General features: G+C 36.2%; 1 protein-coding gene across 2 annotated transcripts; it reads left to right on the forward strand.

Annotated features, from left to right (window-relative positions):
* The first annotated feature begins 1,944 nt into the window (after positions 1-1,944).
* On the forward strand, positions 1,945-6,537 carry LOC311074891 (serine/threonine-protein kinase pim-2-like). 2 transcript variants are annotated; one of them, XR_014604388.1, is made up of 9 exons: positions 1,945-2,649; positions 2,743-3,045; positions 3,799-4,059; positions 4,256-4,350; positions 4,491-4,541; positions 4,794-5,178; positions 5,264-5,443; positions 5,962-6,104; positions 6,301-6,537. XR_014604388.1 is itself a non-coding variant. In XM_084101838.1 (8 exons), exons 1-8 carry the CDS (start codon positions 2,535-2,537, stop codon positions 6,318-6,320), a joined length of 1,410 nt encoding a protein of 469 aa, XP_083957964.1. In that variant the 5' UTR covers positions 1,945-2,534; the 3' UTR covers positions 6,321-6,537. The 2 variants fall into 2 exon arrangements, 1 of the variants encoding a protein (XP_083957964.1); XM_084101838.1 differs by lacking the exon at positions 5,962-6,104.
* Positions 6,538-17,155: the final 10,618 nt, after the last annotated feature.

Below are 17,155 nucleotides of genomic sequence, written 5' to 3' on the forward strand. Positions count from 1 at the left end.
TACCTTATAGGCCTACGCTGAGTCTCGGTTCATTTATGAGAACCATATGCATATAGAACTATATGCACTTCTTTGCAGCTTCTCTATCTATAAAGCTTTTCCGTTTCCGAGTTCCCCACACGAGTCTTAAAACCAAATAAATCTTATTTTTAATTTTGTCTCCGCGGGTGTAATGCAGTAACAGCGTGGTGGTCAGTGTAGTTCGATTCACATTACAAATGACTCTTTTGAAAGATTATAGTGAATCAAATCAGAAAGAGTCGCCTGTATAGAGAACTATGGCGCCGAAAGCGTAGTCCGACTCCTATGATTCGACTCGAACTAATCACTCGTTGAAAAAGATGAATTGACTGACTAAATTTGAGCAAAGGAACTCAATATCATTTCATTAGCCAACATTACAGTGCATAATAATCTGTTAAACATTGTTTGAGAAAGATAATGATCATTCGGAATGCAAAACAAATATTGCATCACAATAAGTGTAATTGTGATTGTCAAAACATTTGGTAACTAAATAGAATTTTATGAAGTTTAGTGACAACATGTTACAATGTTTACATTGTACAATTACTGGTAGGATACAGTTTTTATTATTGCTTGACAAAAATTTCAAGATTTCAATTCCATTCTTGTGATTTGATTCCGATTTTGATTCAATATTGACTAATTTGGATAGCCTACATGTTTATTTAAAATTTTATTTAAAAAAATAATCTCACCTAATGCTGTAAACAGAGGGCCCAATCTGCTGGTATTATTAAAGGTTAAAAATAACAAATTAAATGAAATATAATGCTGTTTTTGTTATAATAACAATTATTTAATGACATAAGTAAAAATATAATAAATATGTAATATAGTGCTCAGTAAAATCTCCTCTCGAGCCATTTTTTCTATTCATTTAACATGCTATGGTCATTAAATGGCTTTCCTGAGGTAAATGTAACGTTATGTGACATAATTGTTTTTCTGCTGTTATACTGACCTCTTTCCGTGGTTGAAAAACACTAATTGGTCGATATCATGTATACTTTCGGTAAGTTGTACTGCATCTTTAAATAAGAGTAACAGCTGATCGGTTCTCAAGAGCTGAGAATTAGTTTAATATTAAAAGTACCTCTTTGCTCCGCAATTTTTCTGTGCGTGAGAAAATGGATGTGTGGCGTGAGAGCGTGTGAAAAGTGTCAATTGCGTGAGTCTCACGCTCAATGCGTGAGAGTTGGCAGCCCTGGGAACTCAATATCATTTCATTAGCCAACATTACAGTGCATAATAATCTGTTAAACATTGTTTGAGAAAGATAATGATCATTGTAAAATAAATGATGAACGTCATCCTCCACTCCTTGATTAGTAAAATCATAAATGGGCTTTATATTAATTTTAATTTTCTTTTCTTCACCACCTACTACTAACCGATGTGATGACGCATCAGTGATATTGAAATCTGATTGGCTCTATGTTTACATGCGGAAATTTAATTTGTCTAGAGTAGACTTTAAGGTGATGTCCGATTTATCCCCCCTTAATTGTGCCTTTTTGCACGCATTTTGGACAGAAGCAACTACAGTCCAGACTGTAAGTGCCTTGCGAAGTCGGTGCTAATTTGCTCAATTCTGAATAGCTAATGCAGATTTTGGGCAAGAATAATTCCACGGATAATAACAATAATAATAATAATAATAATAACAATAACTGTTTAATATTAAGTTGGTTACTTTTCAATAAATGTGTTGATATTCGATGTGCGACTTCAGGTGTACGTGCGTGGTTATGAATTATTTGAATTTTATTTGCTATCGCGACGCATGTTTTGAATTTTGACTGCATTTGTATACACTCGAACTGATCGTTTTCTGAGTTGGTTGAGAGACGAGGCGAACAATTCAGAGACTTTTGCAAAGTATTTTCTATGCACATCTTGTGAAGCTGAAGCGGAGAAGAGACTTTTATTCTAGAAGATCGGCGCATATATACGCATATATCCTTTACACATTTTTATTTTTTAAAGAGTTCATATTGTTTTTGTGGAGACTTTTATTGAATTGTTCTTTACGTTAGAAGGAGTTTGGCGTTTTATTTCTTTTTTTTGTTTATTATTTTATTATTATTTTTATTATTGTTGTTGCATTTCTGAGGAGAGTTGTATTTTGTTCTTTTTGTATTGTTTTTTGTATTGTTTTTATTGCAGATTGGAGGATCGATGGCTCACATGGGGGGAAGAGGAGGTGATTGCTTTGGTTTTTTATTTGTAAATGTATGTTATGGTATAATATTGTTGTACAATGATTGAGTAAGTGTGAAGAAACTTGTGCAAGGTAAATTTGATCCCCCAATTTTCCCAGCTAAGTGATCACATGTAACTTATTTGATTCCTTGCATATGAAATCAACTTTTCAATTTGAGTAACTAAAGTTATCTATTGTAACAATTTGTAATTGTCGATTTGTCAACTGACATTTAGTATTGGTTGTTGTTATTAAACCATTAATACTAACTATGTGAAATAGTATATTAGTAATAGTATTTAGTATGTCTGTTTCTGTTCTGACAGGTCCGGCTCACAGGAAGAAGGAGTGGCAGAGCGGCAGCCAGAAGAGCCCAGATGATGGACGCCTGTCCACTTCATCGAAACACTCTCGCAGAGGTCAGAATAGGCTTTGACCAATTTTTACATTGATTATAAATATTATTACAAAAAAAGAGAAAAAAACAGTTTTTGATGTCTGACATTTTCCAGACTCATCATCATCTTTGTCCATCTCTGAGGACAATGTGGAGAGGCTGTTATGCAGAGAGTCGTCTAGGCTGAGCAGCAGCGGCTCGTACAGCGCTGAATGGAGGTGGAGTGGTGATGTTTCGGAGAGCCGAAGCAAACAGGACAGTGGCAGCAGCTGCGGTTTGTCCCGGTCCGACAGCATGGAAGCGTGGTGGCGGTGCCATCCACTCCCGGGTCAAGTTGCTATCGAGCCGAAAGAGACTTCAAGTGGCCGAACTGCTCAGGGTGCCATGGAGAATTCTCCTGTGAACAAGAGCTCAACAGGTGAGACTGAAATAAGGCTGGGCAGTGTAATGTGTACAGATAGAGATTTTGCTATTCCATGCAAAACTGCTTCAAGTTTTTAGCATGTTAATGTCCGGTCACATTTACCGGTGCTCAGCTGAATTTTGCTTTCTGATTTTTAATTTTTTATATATATATATATATATATATATATATATATATATATATATTTTAATTGGAACATTTTCAGAGCATTAAGAGAACATTCAAAAGTAGCATTCCCATAATGCAAAATTATAAAATATAATGTTCCTTTAACCAAGAAAAAACATTTTTGAAACATTGAAAAAACTGGACGTTATGAACGTTCAGGGAAAATTTAGAAATAACGATTGCTTAACTTAATTAAAAAACTTTATTTATACACACACCAGAAACACGTGCACAGAAAGACGATTCTCAGACAGCATTCCATTCCCAGTAGAATTATATTTCTGACTTATTGCACTTGAATTGTCAAATACTCACAAAATTGTCAAAATGGCCGTCGTGCAGAGGATTACATTATTATTTTATGTGATTAATAAAAATTGTGAAATAAAAGGACTATTGATATTGTGAAATACGATTTTGGGACATTTATGTAGGCATTTAGCAGAAGTCAGGTGGGTAGCTTGGAAATATTTCCATTACTTTGGATTTTTAACATTACAGATAATAATTTAACAGTAAAATGTAAGTTATGTCATGATATCATTAATTTGACATCAGAGATGTTTCTCTTCATTTCAGAAAAACCTACAAGGAAGAGGAAAAGAATTGGTCGTTTCCTCAACAGGGTATGGACGGCTGTGAAGGGTTTTTTCTGCTGCTGTTGCCACAGTTGTGCTGTGGATGTTGTGGAGCCTTTTCTCCCTACAGCAGATCTGGAGCCAGAGCCTGATCCTGATCCATCATCACCTGATCCATCATCACCTGATCCTGATCCATCATCACCTGATCCTGATCCATCATCCGCTGCACAATATCTCTGCGACGTCGAGCCAAATAATGGTAAATCGCCAGTCCTTATTTCTCCGACATTATTTTAAACAGTGTTGTCGTCTTTTTTTCCACTTAAAATATATTACGGCTTGTTTTCAGAGAATATTCATATTATTTTCCCCATATTAACATTATTTTATCGACACAACCAGGACTGATATTTTATCTCGTATATATTTCCCATATTTTTCTGTTTGTTTTTCAGAGTCCTTTGAGTCTCTCTATAAAGCGGGACAGATGATTGGATGTGGAATGTTTGGCAGTGTGTACAGGGGAACACGCAAATTTGATGGCAAAAAGGTAAATCTTCCCGAATTGTGCAAACATTTTGGTTTTGCGTGCATCAAAACATATTCAAAACATTTACAGATGGTTTAATACTTAGCGCAAGGTCATGTGCTGGAATACTGTTACTGAAACTCTTTTTTTTTTTTTGGCAGGTTGCCATCAAGCGGATGCGCAAGTTTGACAATTTCCTTTATCTTGATATTGTAAGTCGGCCAAAACCTGAATATGTATTTAGTTGTTTAAGTGCAGATTGCTGTAGTTAATACACTTCAACAGGGCGCACTAGGTGTAAATGTGATTGACAAATAAGCCTAGAGGCACAAAAGAAAAAACTTTGAGCTCTTTTGAGGTTCTTTTCAACGTATCTAAAAAGATCAAAGAAAAGTATGTTTAAAAATGACATGTTTTCGTCAGGTTTTTACCCAGCTTACCTTCTGTCTACTGCTTTTCTCTAGCCTGGACATCCAGAACCTCTCATTACAGAAGTGGCGCTCCTGCTAATGATGAGACGAGAACCCATAAGCCCCTACGTCATACAACTATTCGAGTGGTTTGAACATCCTCGCAAATTCACTCTCATCATGGAGTTCCCCGAACCCTGCGAGAGCTTGCTGGACTTCATCACTCGTCGTAATCCTGAAGTGTGCGAAACAATAGTATGGGACTTAATGGGACAGGCTGTGCTGGCAGTACAACACTGCATCGAGCATGGCGTTTTTCATAATGACATTCAAGCGCAGAATTTCCTGTTGAAGAGAAGCTCATTATTCCTCAAGCTGATAGACTTTGGCTGCGGTCAGCTATTCAGTAGTGAGGGCTACGAGAGCGACATATACGTTGGTGAGCATTTTGAGAGCGTGGAAACCTGAATGTAGTGACGCTTTAAGAAAAAAAGCTCAACAATGTGCAAATGTCGTACTTACAGGAAGACAGGATCACTGCCCACCTGAAGTCTTCACAGAACCCAGATTCCACGCCGTCCCAGCAAATGTCTGGGCTCTAGGAGTGATGTTTTATCAGATGGTGAACGCATCTCTTCCTTTTTGCAGTGAAACAGAAATCATAGAAGCTAAAGTTACATTTCAGAATTCCAACTTATCCAGAGGTGAGTGAATAATATTGAAAACACTGATAAACACACCGCTTTTAGAAATTCAGCTTTAGTTACAGAAGTGAAAGCCGAAATTCGCTGCATTTATAGGCTACCTTCAAAGATTAAACAGGTCATGAACACGTCAAAGTGAACAGAGCATTGTCTTGCTACACGCTACAAAGCATGCTTCAATACCATACAGCATCATCATGCTCCCATTCAGAAACACACATTTTCAGAAAGACAAATGCAACACAGCTAAAAGTATTCCTAATATGTTGGACCTGAAACATGCCTTCACAAGAGCAAGTAAGAGCTGGGTTTGTGATGTTTAAGTTGGGGACGACGCGATTGCACAAAAGGGGCCTTTGCTAATTCCGCTAGGTGTCGCAGAAACCACATACTTCACTTTTAAAGTAAAGATGAGAAACATTTTACATGATATTAATCACGTTTTAGATGCTGTTTTCATAGATGCCAAGTCACATGGTCATGACTAACCAGCTCTCTCCTTATTAACATTTGTGCAGAATGCAGAGATCTGATTAGCCAGTGCCTAGCCCGGGATCCAACGAAACGGCCCACGTTAGAGCAGATGTCACAACAAATGGATTAGAAATGATCTACTGTAGATCGGAGGAGTTCAGGAGATTCACTCGATCAGTGATTTCAGGTGTGAGGAAGTGTAACAGAGACAGAGGATTATTATCAATTGTTTCTCAAAAAAAAGATGAGAAAACAGTTAGCAAACCATGCATTATACTAAAAACGAAGTCACAGAAGCTGTCTTTTTCAGTTTCAAAGGTATTTTATTCAGTTTCAATTTATATTTTCATTAGTTTCTTGAAAAGTTATGTTCTTTATTATAGGCACAAAAATAATTCCATAAGATTTGAGGAGGCTGTCGATTGCTCACATGGGAGGAAGAGGAGGTGAGTGCTTTAGTTTTTTTTATTTGTTTATGGTATGTTGTTGTACATTGATTAAGTAAATTAATGTGTAGAAACTTGTGCGATGTAAATTTTTATCACATGTATTTGGTTCCTTGCATAAGAAATCAACTTTTCAATTTGAGTAACTAAAGTTATGTATAGTAACAATTTGTAATTGACCACTGACATTGAGTATTGGTTATTATTAAAACATTAATACTATGTGATGTGTGAAATATTCCAGCCTCAGGCCACTCCACTCCAGATCCAGGAGAGCTGCTTTCTCTCAGAGAGCTGGTCAGGAGGTTTGGAGACCCGGTTCCGATGACCGTGATCAGGATCCGCTGCCAGACCCGATCCAGACACCGATCCAGGAGCTTCATGGATATTTAACACAGTCTTTGTCTTCTGAGTTTTCTGTTTCTGTTCTGACAGGTCCGGCTCACAGGAAGAGAGAGTGGCAGAGCGGCAGCCAGAAGAACCCAGATGATGGACGTCCGTTCACTTCATCGAAACACTCAGAATAGGCTTTGACCAATCCTTACATTGATTATTAATATTATCAACAACAACAAAAAAATAAATTTGAAATTCTAAAATTTTCCAGACTCATCATCACCTTTGTCCATCTCTGAGGACAATGTGGAGAGGCGGTTATGCAGAGAGTCGTCTAGGCTGAGCAGCAGCGGCTCGTACAGCGCTGAATGGAGGTGGAGTGGTGATGTTTCGGAGAGCCGAAGCAAACAGGACAGTGGCAGAAGGTGAGGTTTGTCCCGGTCCGACAGCATACTGAGTGAATTTATTTTTTTTTTTTATTTTTATTACCCACCACCTCATATTAAAATGAATTAAATAGTAATAAAAGGGCACACACTATAGCTAAAGTTCAACTTGCTCAGTTAGCTTGGTTCTGGTTCTCAAAATCTCCAATAGCTTGTTCTACATTGTTGCATCTTCATGGATGAGATAACATGCAAATAAATACTGTAGTCCAAAGATTATTCAACCTTCAATGCGTTTTTTTATAATCAATGAACTATTCAACCAATTCTGAGTTTGTCAAAAAGTTGAACTTTCTATATTAGTTGTCAAAATAAATAATTGCAACAGTTCTATCATACCGAAATTAAAAAGGAAAACAAAAGTTCTCTTTTGAATCCTCATGTGCAAGAATGTGAACAAGGCAGAAGTCAACAGCACATCATTTAAAATGTTATGTTTTTCATAATGTAATGTAAACAGAATGTAAAATTAGTTATTTTATGGATTTAAAAATGATCCATTTTTGTTTGTCCTTTACAAATGAACGCAAAATGAATGCATATCTTCTAGTACAAATGCACAGTGCTCACATTTATTTGGACTTTTTGTGTGCAAAAAACCCCCCAAAATACCGACTTTATTCAACTATTCATTTTCTTCTGTGTGGGCGTCTGACGTGAGTTCATGTAGTGTAACAGCACAGCGCAACGTCAGAATGTAGGCTCACTATTGGCCAGCATCACACACATGACCAGCTTCAGCCAATAGTGAGCCTACGTTCTGACCTTGCGCTGTGCTGTTACATTGTCCTTACTAACTTTCTGGGCTGGCAAGTTTCAATAACATAGAAGCCAATGGAGTAGTGAGACAGCTCTTTTAGATTTAATCAAAAATATCTGAATTTGTGTTCCGAAGATGAACGAAAGCCTTACGGGGTTGGAACAACATGAGGGTGAGTAATTACTGACAGAATTTTTATTTTTGGGGTGAACTAACCCTTTAAGTTGTATTACACTATGAAATGTCTGTCTTCTACAGCTGGGACACACGATCCAATAACACATCAAAGCCCAGTCACTCTGTGGACGCCCACACGGCCGAAGTCAACTGCCTGTCCTTCAACCCATACAGCGAGTTTATTCTGGCCAGTGGCTCAGCAGACAAGGTCTGTACATGTTGCGATCTACATAATCACACATGCACACTCATCTGTAGGAAGAATTTGCTTTAGAGATCCGTCCTCATGCGGAGGGGACACAATCCCCTTAAAGAGTTAGTTCACCCAAAAATAGAAATTCTGTCATTAATTTTTCGCCCTCATGTCGTTCCAAACCCATAAGACTTTCGTTCATCTTCAAAGCACAAATTAAGATATTTTTAATGAAATCTTAGACATTTCTGTCCCTCTATTGACAGTCTACAGAACTACCACTTTGACAAAAAGTTAATAAAGAGATCGTAAAACGAATCCAGATGAATTGAATGGTTTAGTCCAAATGTTCTGAAGAGATTTGATCGCTTTATATGATAAACTGATTGAATTTAGGCTTTTATTCACATATTAACATTCATCAACTCACACATCAGTTGTGGTAAACGGAAGCTCAAGCATGTTCGTTTGACATGCGAGAAACAATGAGGTTCATTCTCGCATGTCAAGTTCGGTTGAGCTTCTGTTTGTGTTTGCTGATCAATGTTTATATATGAATTAAAGCCTAAATTAAATCTGTTTATCATATAAAGCGATCGAGTCTCTTAAAAAAAATTGGACTAAACCGCTCGATTCATATGGATTGGTTTACAATCTTTTTTATAAACTTTTTGAAACATCAAAGTGGTAGTTGTGCAGACAAATCTTTCAGATTTTATCAAAAATATATTTTGTGCTTTGAAGATGAACGGAAGCCTTACGGGTTTGGAACAACATGAGGGTGAGTAATTAATAACAGAATTATCATTTTTGTGTGAACTATCTGTTTAAGCCCAAAGTACACATCAGTTTTGATGTATGCATACAGCCTAATGCATAAGCTTTTAAAGTATAGTCTATTTAATATTGTGCATGATTTAGAAAAAAAATGACATGCTCACTGTTTGTTTATGGCTGTAGACTGTTGCATTGTGGGATCTGCGCAACCTGAAGTTGAAGCTTCACTCTTTTGAGTCACATAAGGATGAAATCTTCCAGGTAACTCAAGATTCTGTTACAATATAACAACATGCAATCCGTTAGCAATAGTGTAGTGATGATGATAATGATAATAATAATGCTGATTCTCTTGACAGGTCCAGTGGTCTCCTCATAACGAGACCATCCTGGCCTCCAGTGGCACAGACAGACGCCTCAATGTTTGGGACCTGAGGTATGGCATTACTACTCTTTTATAATTGATCCTGAAAATATACTTTTTTTCTTTCTTGATGCTCATTCCTGGTTTAATTTGAACCGTTCATTTGTGCTAACTGTATTTGGATCCACAAATGCTTTTATCTTATATTGATTGCTTTGTTACATTTATGTCCTCTAGTAAAATTGGAGAAGAGCAGTCTGCGGAGGACGCCGAGGACGGGCCACCTGAGCTGCTGGTGAGTCGAGATAGATTTGCTGAAAATATTTATTGTGACAGATGGAGCTATAATGATATGATTATTGGTAACTATTTCAATACCACAGCAAAAAACACACACTATTGATCACACTCTATTTTAGTATAAAGTTGAATACAAGTGTAAATAACATATTTAATTAATATATATTTTAAAATTTTTGGGGGTTTAAATGTCTCTTATGCTCATCAAAGCTGCATTTATTTGATCAAAAATACAGTTTTTGACAGTAATACTGTGGAATATTACAATTTAAAATAACAGATTTCTATTTAATATAAAATGCTGCAATTCATTCCTGAATAGCCAAGCTGAAATTATCATCATTACTCCGGTCTGCAGAGTTACATGATCCTTCAAAAATCATTCTAATATGCTGATTTGATGGTCAAGATACATTTTTATCAATATTGAAAAAAAGTTGTGTTAGGGACTGTTCGTTATTTATTTAAGGGGCCACCGGAGGAGTTTTGAGATCTGTTGTCAAAAAAGACATGACCCTCCCTTCGCCAGCAATAATTTTTTCTATGACCCTCCAAAATAATTGTGAAAAAAGGCATGACCCTCCCCGATAATTTATTGATTAGCCTAATTCTGTACTAGTTTGCGCTTGGCAAAGATGGTCAGATAGCCATTGTTTGTTTGTTTTTTAAACCATAAACTCTTGCTTTCTCATCTTACTAGGGCTGTAACGATAGACCAAACCTACGATTCGGTTCGTATCACGATTTTTGATTTTAGATTTGAAAAAAATCATGTTTTCGGTGCTAATGCGGTGTGACTCGTTCAACATGTGGTTGGCGCAGCCAACAAAGCATCTAAAAGCTGTCACAAAGAACCGGCAAAAATAATGATTATTAATATGTCAAATATAGCAAGGAGACATTTTAATTGTTTATTAATAAACAAGTGTTTTCTGTGTCTACTGCAAAGATGAAGTTGACGATGCGTCGCGATCTTCTCAGAACGCGCCATGAGAAATGCACATTTCATAAGCAGAAAGCAGTCTGTTTTCTTTCGTTATGTATTGTTCTGATTAAAAGTAGACATTTCAAGCTTTCTATATATTTCTCCGGTCTGTGAGGCAAGTAGCATAGCCTATCTTATGCTGAGTTTCGGTTTATTTATGAGACAAGATTCAGTTCACTCGCCCGCGCCTCCGTGTCATGATTATCTATTTTCTACTATATTTAGACTACTTCTTATTTATTAAATCCAGATGAAAGATTGATTAAAATTAAGATAAAATGAATAAAAAACGAAATTCACTTTAAAGAAAGGCTTTGTGCTTTCTGTTTGAGGTTTCTGTGAAATTTTTAAAGTTGCTTCAGAGCAGTCATGTCCGTAATGGAGAACTGTCATGCCCGTAACATTGTTTTTTTGTTTTTTTTTCACATAAATGCGAACACGAAAAATAAAATAAAAATAATATAATATTTTATGTTCTGTGGAGGCCGATCTTTATTTATCCGGTGGATATCTTTTGGTTTGCACAGTGTAATTTATAGAATTACTAAAAAATATTTTGCCACCTAAAAGTTAAAGATTTTTTGTGTCACGTCACATGTGTATTTCCCTCATATTAAATATAAAACTCATGTGTAGACTGATATTTTTCTAATGTCTTGACTCCTTTCAGACGTTTCAAAATATTGGTATTAAATGCATTTTCTGAGAATTTTTATTTTAAGTTTTGACTGCAAATGTCACAACCATAACACTGGAATCACACAATTTTAACGAATTTATCCTCAACTAGTTTTTGTGGTGTAGGTCTATGTAGTTTAAGTTAACTTAAATAATACTAATAGTAATTTAAAGATGTGGAAGCCCTACATCTTACACATCGTGGAAACAAAATAAGAATGGAAACTAAAATATGCAGTATCGCCCTACAGCGCACATTCTATCAGCTGCAGATCTGGCGCCTCAGTCCCAACTGTAAAACTCGACGTACATTCACATCACATGTTAATGCAGCGGTAGAGTTCAGGACACTGTGCACTTAACAAAAGTTCATTATTTGCTCGTGCTTTAAAGCTTTGCCGGGTAAACATTTCTTTGGCATTCTGTTCTAACATGATGCACTTTTTCTAAGCGCCAACTGAACTAGTGCGCACGCACTGTCAAACAGCGCCAAACTGGATTTTTGTTGGGTCAGACCCATCTGATATCGAAGGGGGTCTGATAACGCGAGATCAACATGGAGTAAAATGGAAAAAAATAGCACCAAACAAGCCACTTTGAAATGTTGCTGTTTTCATGAATATAAAATTTGGGTGACCCTCCCCCTAGACTAAAAAAAGATGGATGACCCTCCCCTCAACAAAGAATAAAAAGACATGACCCTCCCCTATTTTCCTCCGGTGGCCCCTTCCATAAATACCGAACGGTCCCTTACTTGATGCATTTTTTTCAGGATTCTGACTGAATAGAAATTCTAAATGAAGAGAATCATTCTGATGAATAGAAAGTTCAAAAGAAAGCATTTATTTAAAATAGAAATCTTTGTAAGAAATGTATTTACTGTCAATTTTGATCAATTTAATACATCCTTTCTGAATAAAAGTATTAATATCTTGAGTAGTGTTGTCAGAAATGGTAAATTTAACTCAAGTTAAATAGGGTCCAATATTAAATTTCTGCCGTATCAATACATCGATACCATCTGCGCTTTATTGCTCTCTGTTCTCTCCGACAGCGAGTTGACACACACACACACACACACACGCACGCCTCCTCTTACTCACTCGTCTCAATGCACTCTGATAGTGTTGGTGTTATAGCGCATGAATTTCAATGTGGGATTGTGGGTATAGCACATCATTTTACTACTACTCACAGATTTCACAGTCACAGTCAAAGCGCACACACATAAAGCTGCCTCTTAAACAGCTTGAGAAAATTGTCAAAATGCTCATCTTGGCAAGTATTTACATAAACGCAGTCGGCTGTGTCTTGATTGAAGGTAAACCGAAGAAAATGGATGTGTATCGGTGTATTGGATCCATGCATTCAGTCTTAATGTGACAGCAGCCTAATATTCCTGTTAATCAATGAACAAAAGAAAAGAGAAAATCACTCGCTGAATAACTTTTAACTTTAATTGTAAGGATTAATCTGTATTTATTTTTTACAATGAAGAATATCCAGTGTTATTTTACATTTGATTACTTCAATTTCTGTAGTATTTCTTACCTGAATACTACTATTAGACTTACAGTACCTGAAAAACATAAAGCACTATTTCTTCCATTTGTATATTTATTCTATTGTATTTATTTGTGCTATTGTTTGTGATTTTGTTTCTTTTTTTCTTATTTTATTATTGACTGTTTGTATTTTTATGTAAATGAAATTTAAAGTTTGAAACCAAGCTTCCTTGTGCGCTGTGTAAGCTATTGCGCAACAACATTACCCCATTGTAAAAACACAAATACATTGAGTGAGCAAGCATTTAAGTGAGATAATTGTAATGGTAATGGATTAAGTATAACATATAGAATCAAAATTAGATTCAAAATCTTGTCTCTTTAGAAGCCTTGGATTAAACCGCTTGATTCATGTGGATTACTGTTATGATGTGTATCATTATTGAAGCTTGAAAATATTGATAGAATTTCAATGCATGTACAATTTTGCATGCCAGTTTTGACAGTCTAATAATCCACTTTTGTTTGTTTTGGCAGTTCATTCATGGTGGGCACACAGCTAAGATCTCAGATTTCTCCTGGAACCCAAATGAACCCTGGGTAATCTGTTCTGTGTCAGAGGACAACATTATGCAAGTATGGCAGATGGTAAGTACAGCAAAACTGTACATTCTTAAGATTTCCATTTATTTATGTATTTGATATTAGGACTTTGCACTGATATCATAAACTTCTCTCGTTTAGGCTGAGAACATCTACAATGATGAAGAGCCAGACACCCCCGCGTCGGAGCTGGAGGGACAGGCGTCATAACTGATCTCATTAAAAATCTACAACCCTTTCATGGCTTCTTACTCCAGCGTTTGCTTTTCAGCATTATTCTGTAAAATCCATCCTCTTACTTTCTACTCCATACATAGCAGATACTTTATCATCACAGGGTCCTTCTGTAGACTAAAAGGTTCAGCCCACACCCAGTAGGGAAGTTTGTCCTCAGATGGTTTGGAGAAAGACTGCACCACTTGTTCAATCACTTCTGAGAAGTTACGGCCTGGTGTGGCTCATCACAATTCTAAATTTGTTTTTGTGCATAAACCTTGGTGTCAATTTGCAATAATTTTTTTTTGTAATAACTTTTAGAATGATTTTGTATTCCTAAATTGTTGATAATTTTCTGTACTTAATTCACTTATGAAAATAAACTACAGATCAACTGTTTTTTTGTTTAGAAATGTCAGACTTTCTCATTGTTCTTTGTGTGTGTTTTTAAAATTAGATTTGAATGTATTAAAATTGGGGGAAGGGGGGTTTAGTGTATACTGAGCAATATCTGCATAGCTGGCCTACAACCAATCAAATCACTGTGCGATAAGGCCTAGGGTGGGCTATGTTCTAAAAGTAACCAATCAAATCACTTTCCTGGGTTTTCAATGTGTCCTGTCCTCCAATAGTGGTCTGGGTAATGGGAGGAAGGGGGGAAGGCCAAAAGGTGCACAAAGGTGTGAAAATGTTCTCTTGAAAAAACCTTTGATGGGATTACTTGCCATGGCAACAAATGGCTGTAGCACGGAAGTATACGTCCACAACATACATCCGATTTGGTATCATTTCGGATGTAAACGGATATATACAGATCTATGGAATTTGAGCTATCCGGCCAGTATACTCCTGGATTCTTCTGAATTTCAGCAGTGTATACAGGAGTATACTGGTCTGGATACACCTCTTTTCATGCAGTGTGGGGGTGCTGTTTTCACAGAATTGTAAATGCAACGCATATGTTTGTTCATTAAAATGTATTAATTTTTAGCATTTAGTCATTTATTTGTAATAAACACTTTAAGTGGGCTATTTAAAAATGGTTATTTATATGTTAAATTATATTTTTATAACATAAGTGCAGAGTGTTATGTAATATTGTGTGTGTGTGTGTGTGTGTGTGTGTGTGTGTGTGTGTGTGTGTGTGTGTGTGTGTGTGTGTGTGTGTGTGTGTCGAAAGAATTTGTCCGCAGCAGCTGCTCAAAAAAAAAACAAAAAAAAAAACCCACTGTCAGTGTTTTGTAAGGAACATGCAAATATGTCAAATATAGCAGGAGACATTTTAATTGTTTACTAATAAAACAGTTATGTCAGTGTCTGTCGGCTAGACAGATGAAGTTGACGACTCGCGATCTTCGCAGCGCCAGAGAGAAATGCACATTTCTTACGAATTACATAAGCAGCGCAGTCTGTTTTCTTTCGTTTTGAATTGTTCCGCTAAAGAGTAGACATTTCAAGCTATCTAACGTTATATGTCTCAGGTCTGTGAGGCAGTTGGCTACCTTATAGGCCTACGCTGAGTCTCGGTTCATTTATGAGAACCATATGCATATAGAACTATATGCACTTCTTTGCAGCTTCTCTATCTATAACGCTTTTCCGTTTCGGAGTTCCCCACACGAGTCTTAAAACCAAATAAATCTTATTTTTAATTTTGTCTCCGCGGGTGTAATGCAGTAACAGCGTGGTGGTCAGTGTAGTTCGATTCACATTACAAATGACTCTTTTGAAAGATTATAGTGAATCAAATCAGAAAGAGTCGCCTGTATAGAGAACTATGGCGCCGAAAGCGTAGTCCGACTCCTATGATTCGACTCGAACTAATCACTCGTTGAAAAAGATGAATTGACTGACTAAATTTGAGCAAAGGAACTCAATATCATTTCATTAGCCAACATTACAGTGCATAATAATCTGTTAAACATTGTTTGAGAAAGATAATGATCATTCGGAATGCAAAACAAATATTGCATCACAATAAGTGTAATTGTGATTGTCAAAACATTTGGTAACTAAATAGAATTTTATGAAGTTTAGTGACAACATGTTACAATGACTGGTAGGATACAGTTTTTATTATTGCTTGACAAAAATTTCAAGATTTCAATTCCATTCTTGTGATTTGATTCCGATTTTGATTCAATATTGACTAATTTGGATAGCCTACATGTTTATTTTAAATTTTATTTTAAAAAATAATCTCACCTAATGCTGTAAACAGAGGGCCCAATCTGCTGGTATTATTAAAGGTTAAAAATAACAAATTAAATGAAATATAATGCTGTTTTTGTTATAATAACAATTATTTAATGACATAAGTAAAAATATAATAAATATGTAATATAGTGCTCAGTAAAATCTCCTCTCGAGCCATTTTTTCTATTCATTTAACATGCTATGGTCATTAAATGGCTTTCCTGAGGTAAATGTAACGTTATGTGACATAATTGTTTTTCTGCTGTTATACTGACCTCTTTCCGTGGTTGAAAAACACTAATTGGTCGATATCATGTATACTTTCGGTAAGTTGTACTGCATCTTTAAATAAAAGAGTAACAGCTGATCGGTTCTCAAGAGCTGAGAATTAGTTTAATATTAAAAGTACCTCTTTGCTCCGCAATTTTTCTGTGCGTGAGAAAATGGATGTGTGGCGTGAGAGCGTGTGAAAAGTGTCAATTGCGTGAGTCTCACGCTCAATGCGTGAGAGTTGGCAGCCCTGGGAACTCAATATCATTTCATTAGCCAACATTACAGTGCATAATAATCTGTTAAACATTGTTTGAGAAAGATAATGATCATTGTAAAATAAATGATGAACGTCATCCTCCACTCCTTGATTAGTAAAATCATAAATGGGCTTTATATTAATTTTAATTTTCTTTTCTTCACCACCTACTACTAACCGATGTGATGACGCATCAGTGATATTGAAATCTGATTGGCTCTATGTTTACATGCGGAAATTTAATTTGTCTAGAGTAGACTTTAAGGTGATGTCCGATGTATCCCCCCTTAATTGTGCCTTTTTGCACGCATTTTGGACAGAAGCAACTACAGTCCAGACTGTAAGTGCCTTGCGAAGTCGGTGCTAATTTGCTCAATTCTGAATAGCTAATGCAGATTTTGGGCAAGAATAATTCCACGGATAATAACAATAATAATAATAATAATAATAACAATAACTGTTTAATATTAAGTTGGTTACTTTTCAATAAATGTGTTGATATTCGATGTGCGACTTCAGGTGTACGTGCGTGGTTATGAATTATTTGAATTTTATTTGCTATCGCGACGCATGTTTTGAATTTTGACTGCATTTGTATACACTCGAACTGATCGTTTTCTGAGTTGGTTGAGAGACGAGGCGAACAATTCAGAGACTTTTGCAAAGTATTTTCTATGCAAATCTTGTGAAGCTGAAGCGGAGAAGAGACTTATTCTAGAAGATCGGC

Source organism: Abramis brama (assembly GCF_963993115.1).
Source record: "Abramis brama genome assembly, chromosome: 23".
NCBI lineage: Eukaryota > Metazoa > Chordata > Actinopteri > Cypriniformes > Leuciscidae > Abramis > Abramis brama.

Excerpts from the sequence above, each read along its gene's own strand:
- LOC311074891 (XM_084101838.1), top strand. The coding sequence starts at position 2,535 with ATGTCTGTTTCTGTTCTGACAGGTCCGGCTCACAGGAAGAAGGAGTGG. Across the intron at positions 3,046-3,798 it reads TGTGAACAAGAGCTCAACAG|AAAAACCTACAAGGAAGAGG; the intron begins GTGAGACTGAAA and ends TCTTCATTTCAG. Across the intron at positions 4,060-4,255 it reads CGACGTCGAGCCAAATAATG|AGTCCTTTGAGTCTCTCTAT; the intron begins GTAAATCGCCAG and ends TTTGTTTTTCAG.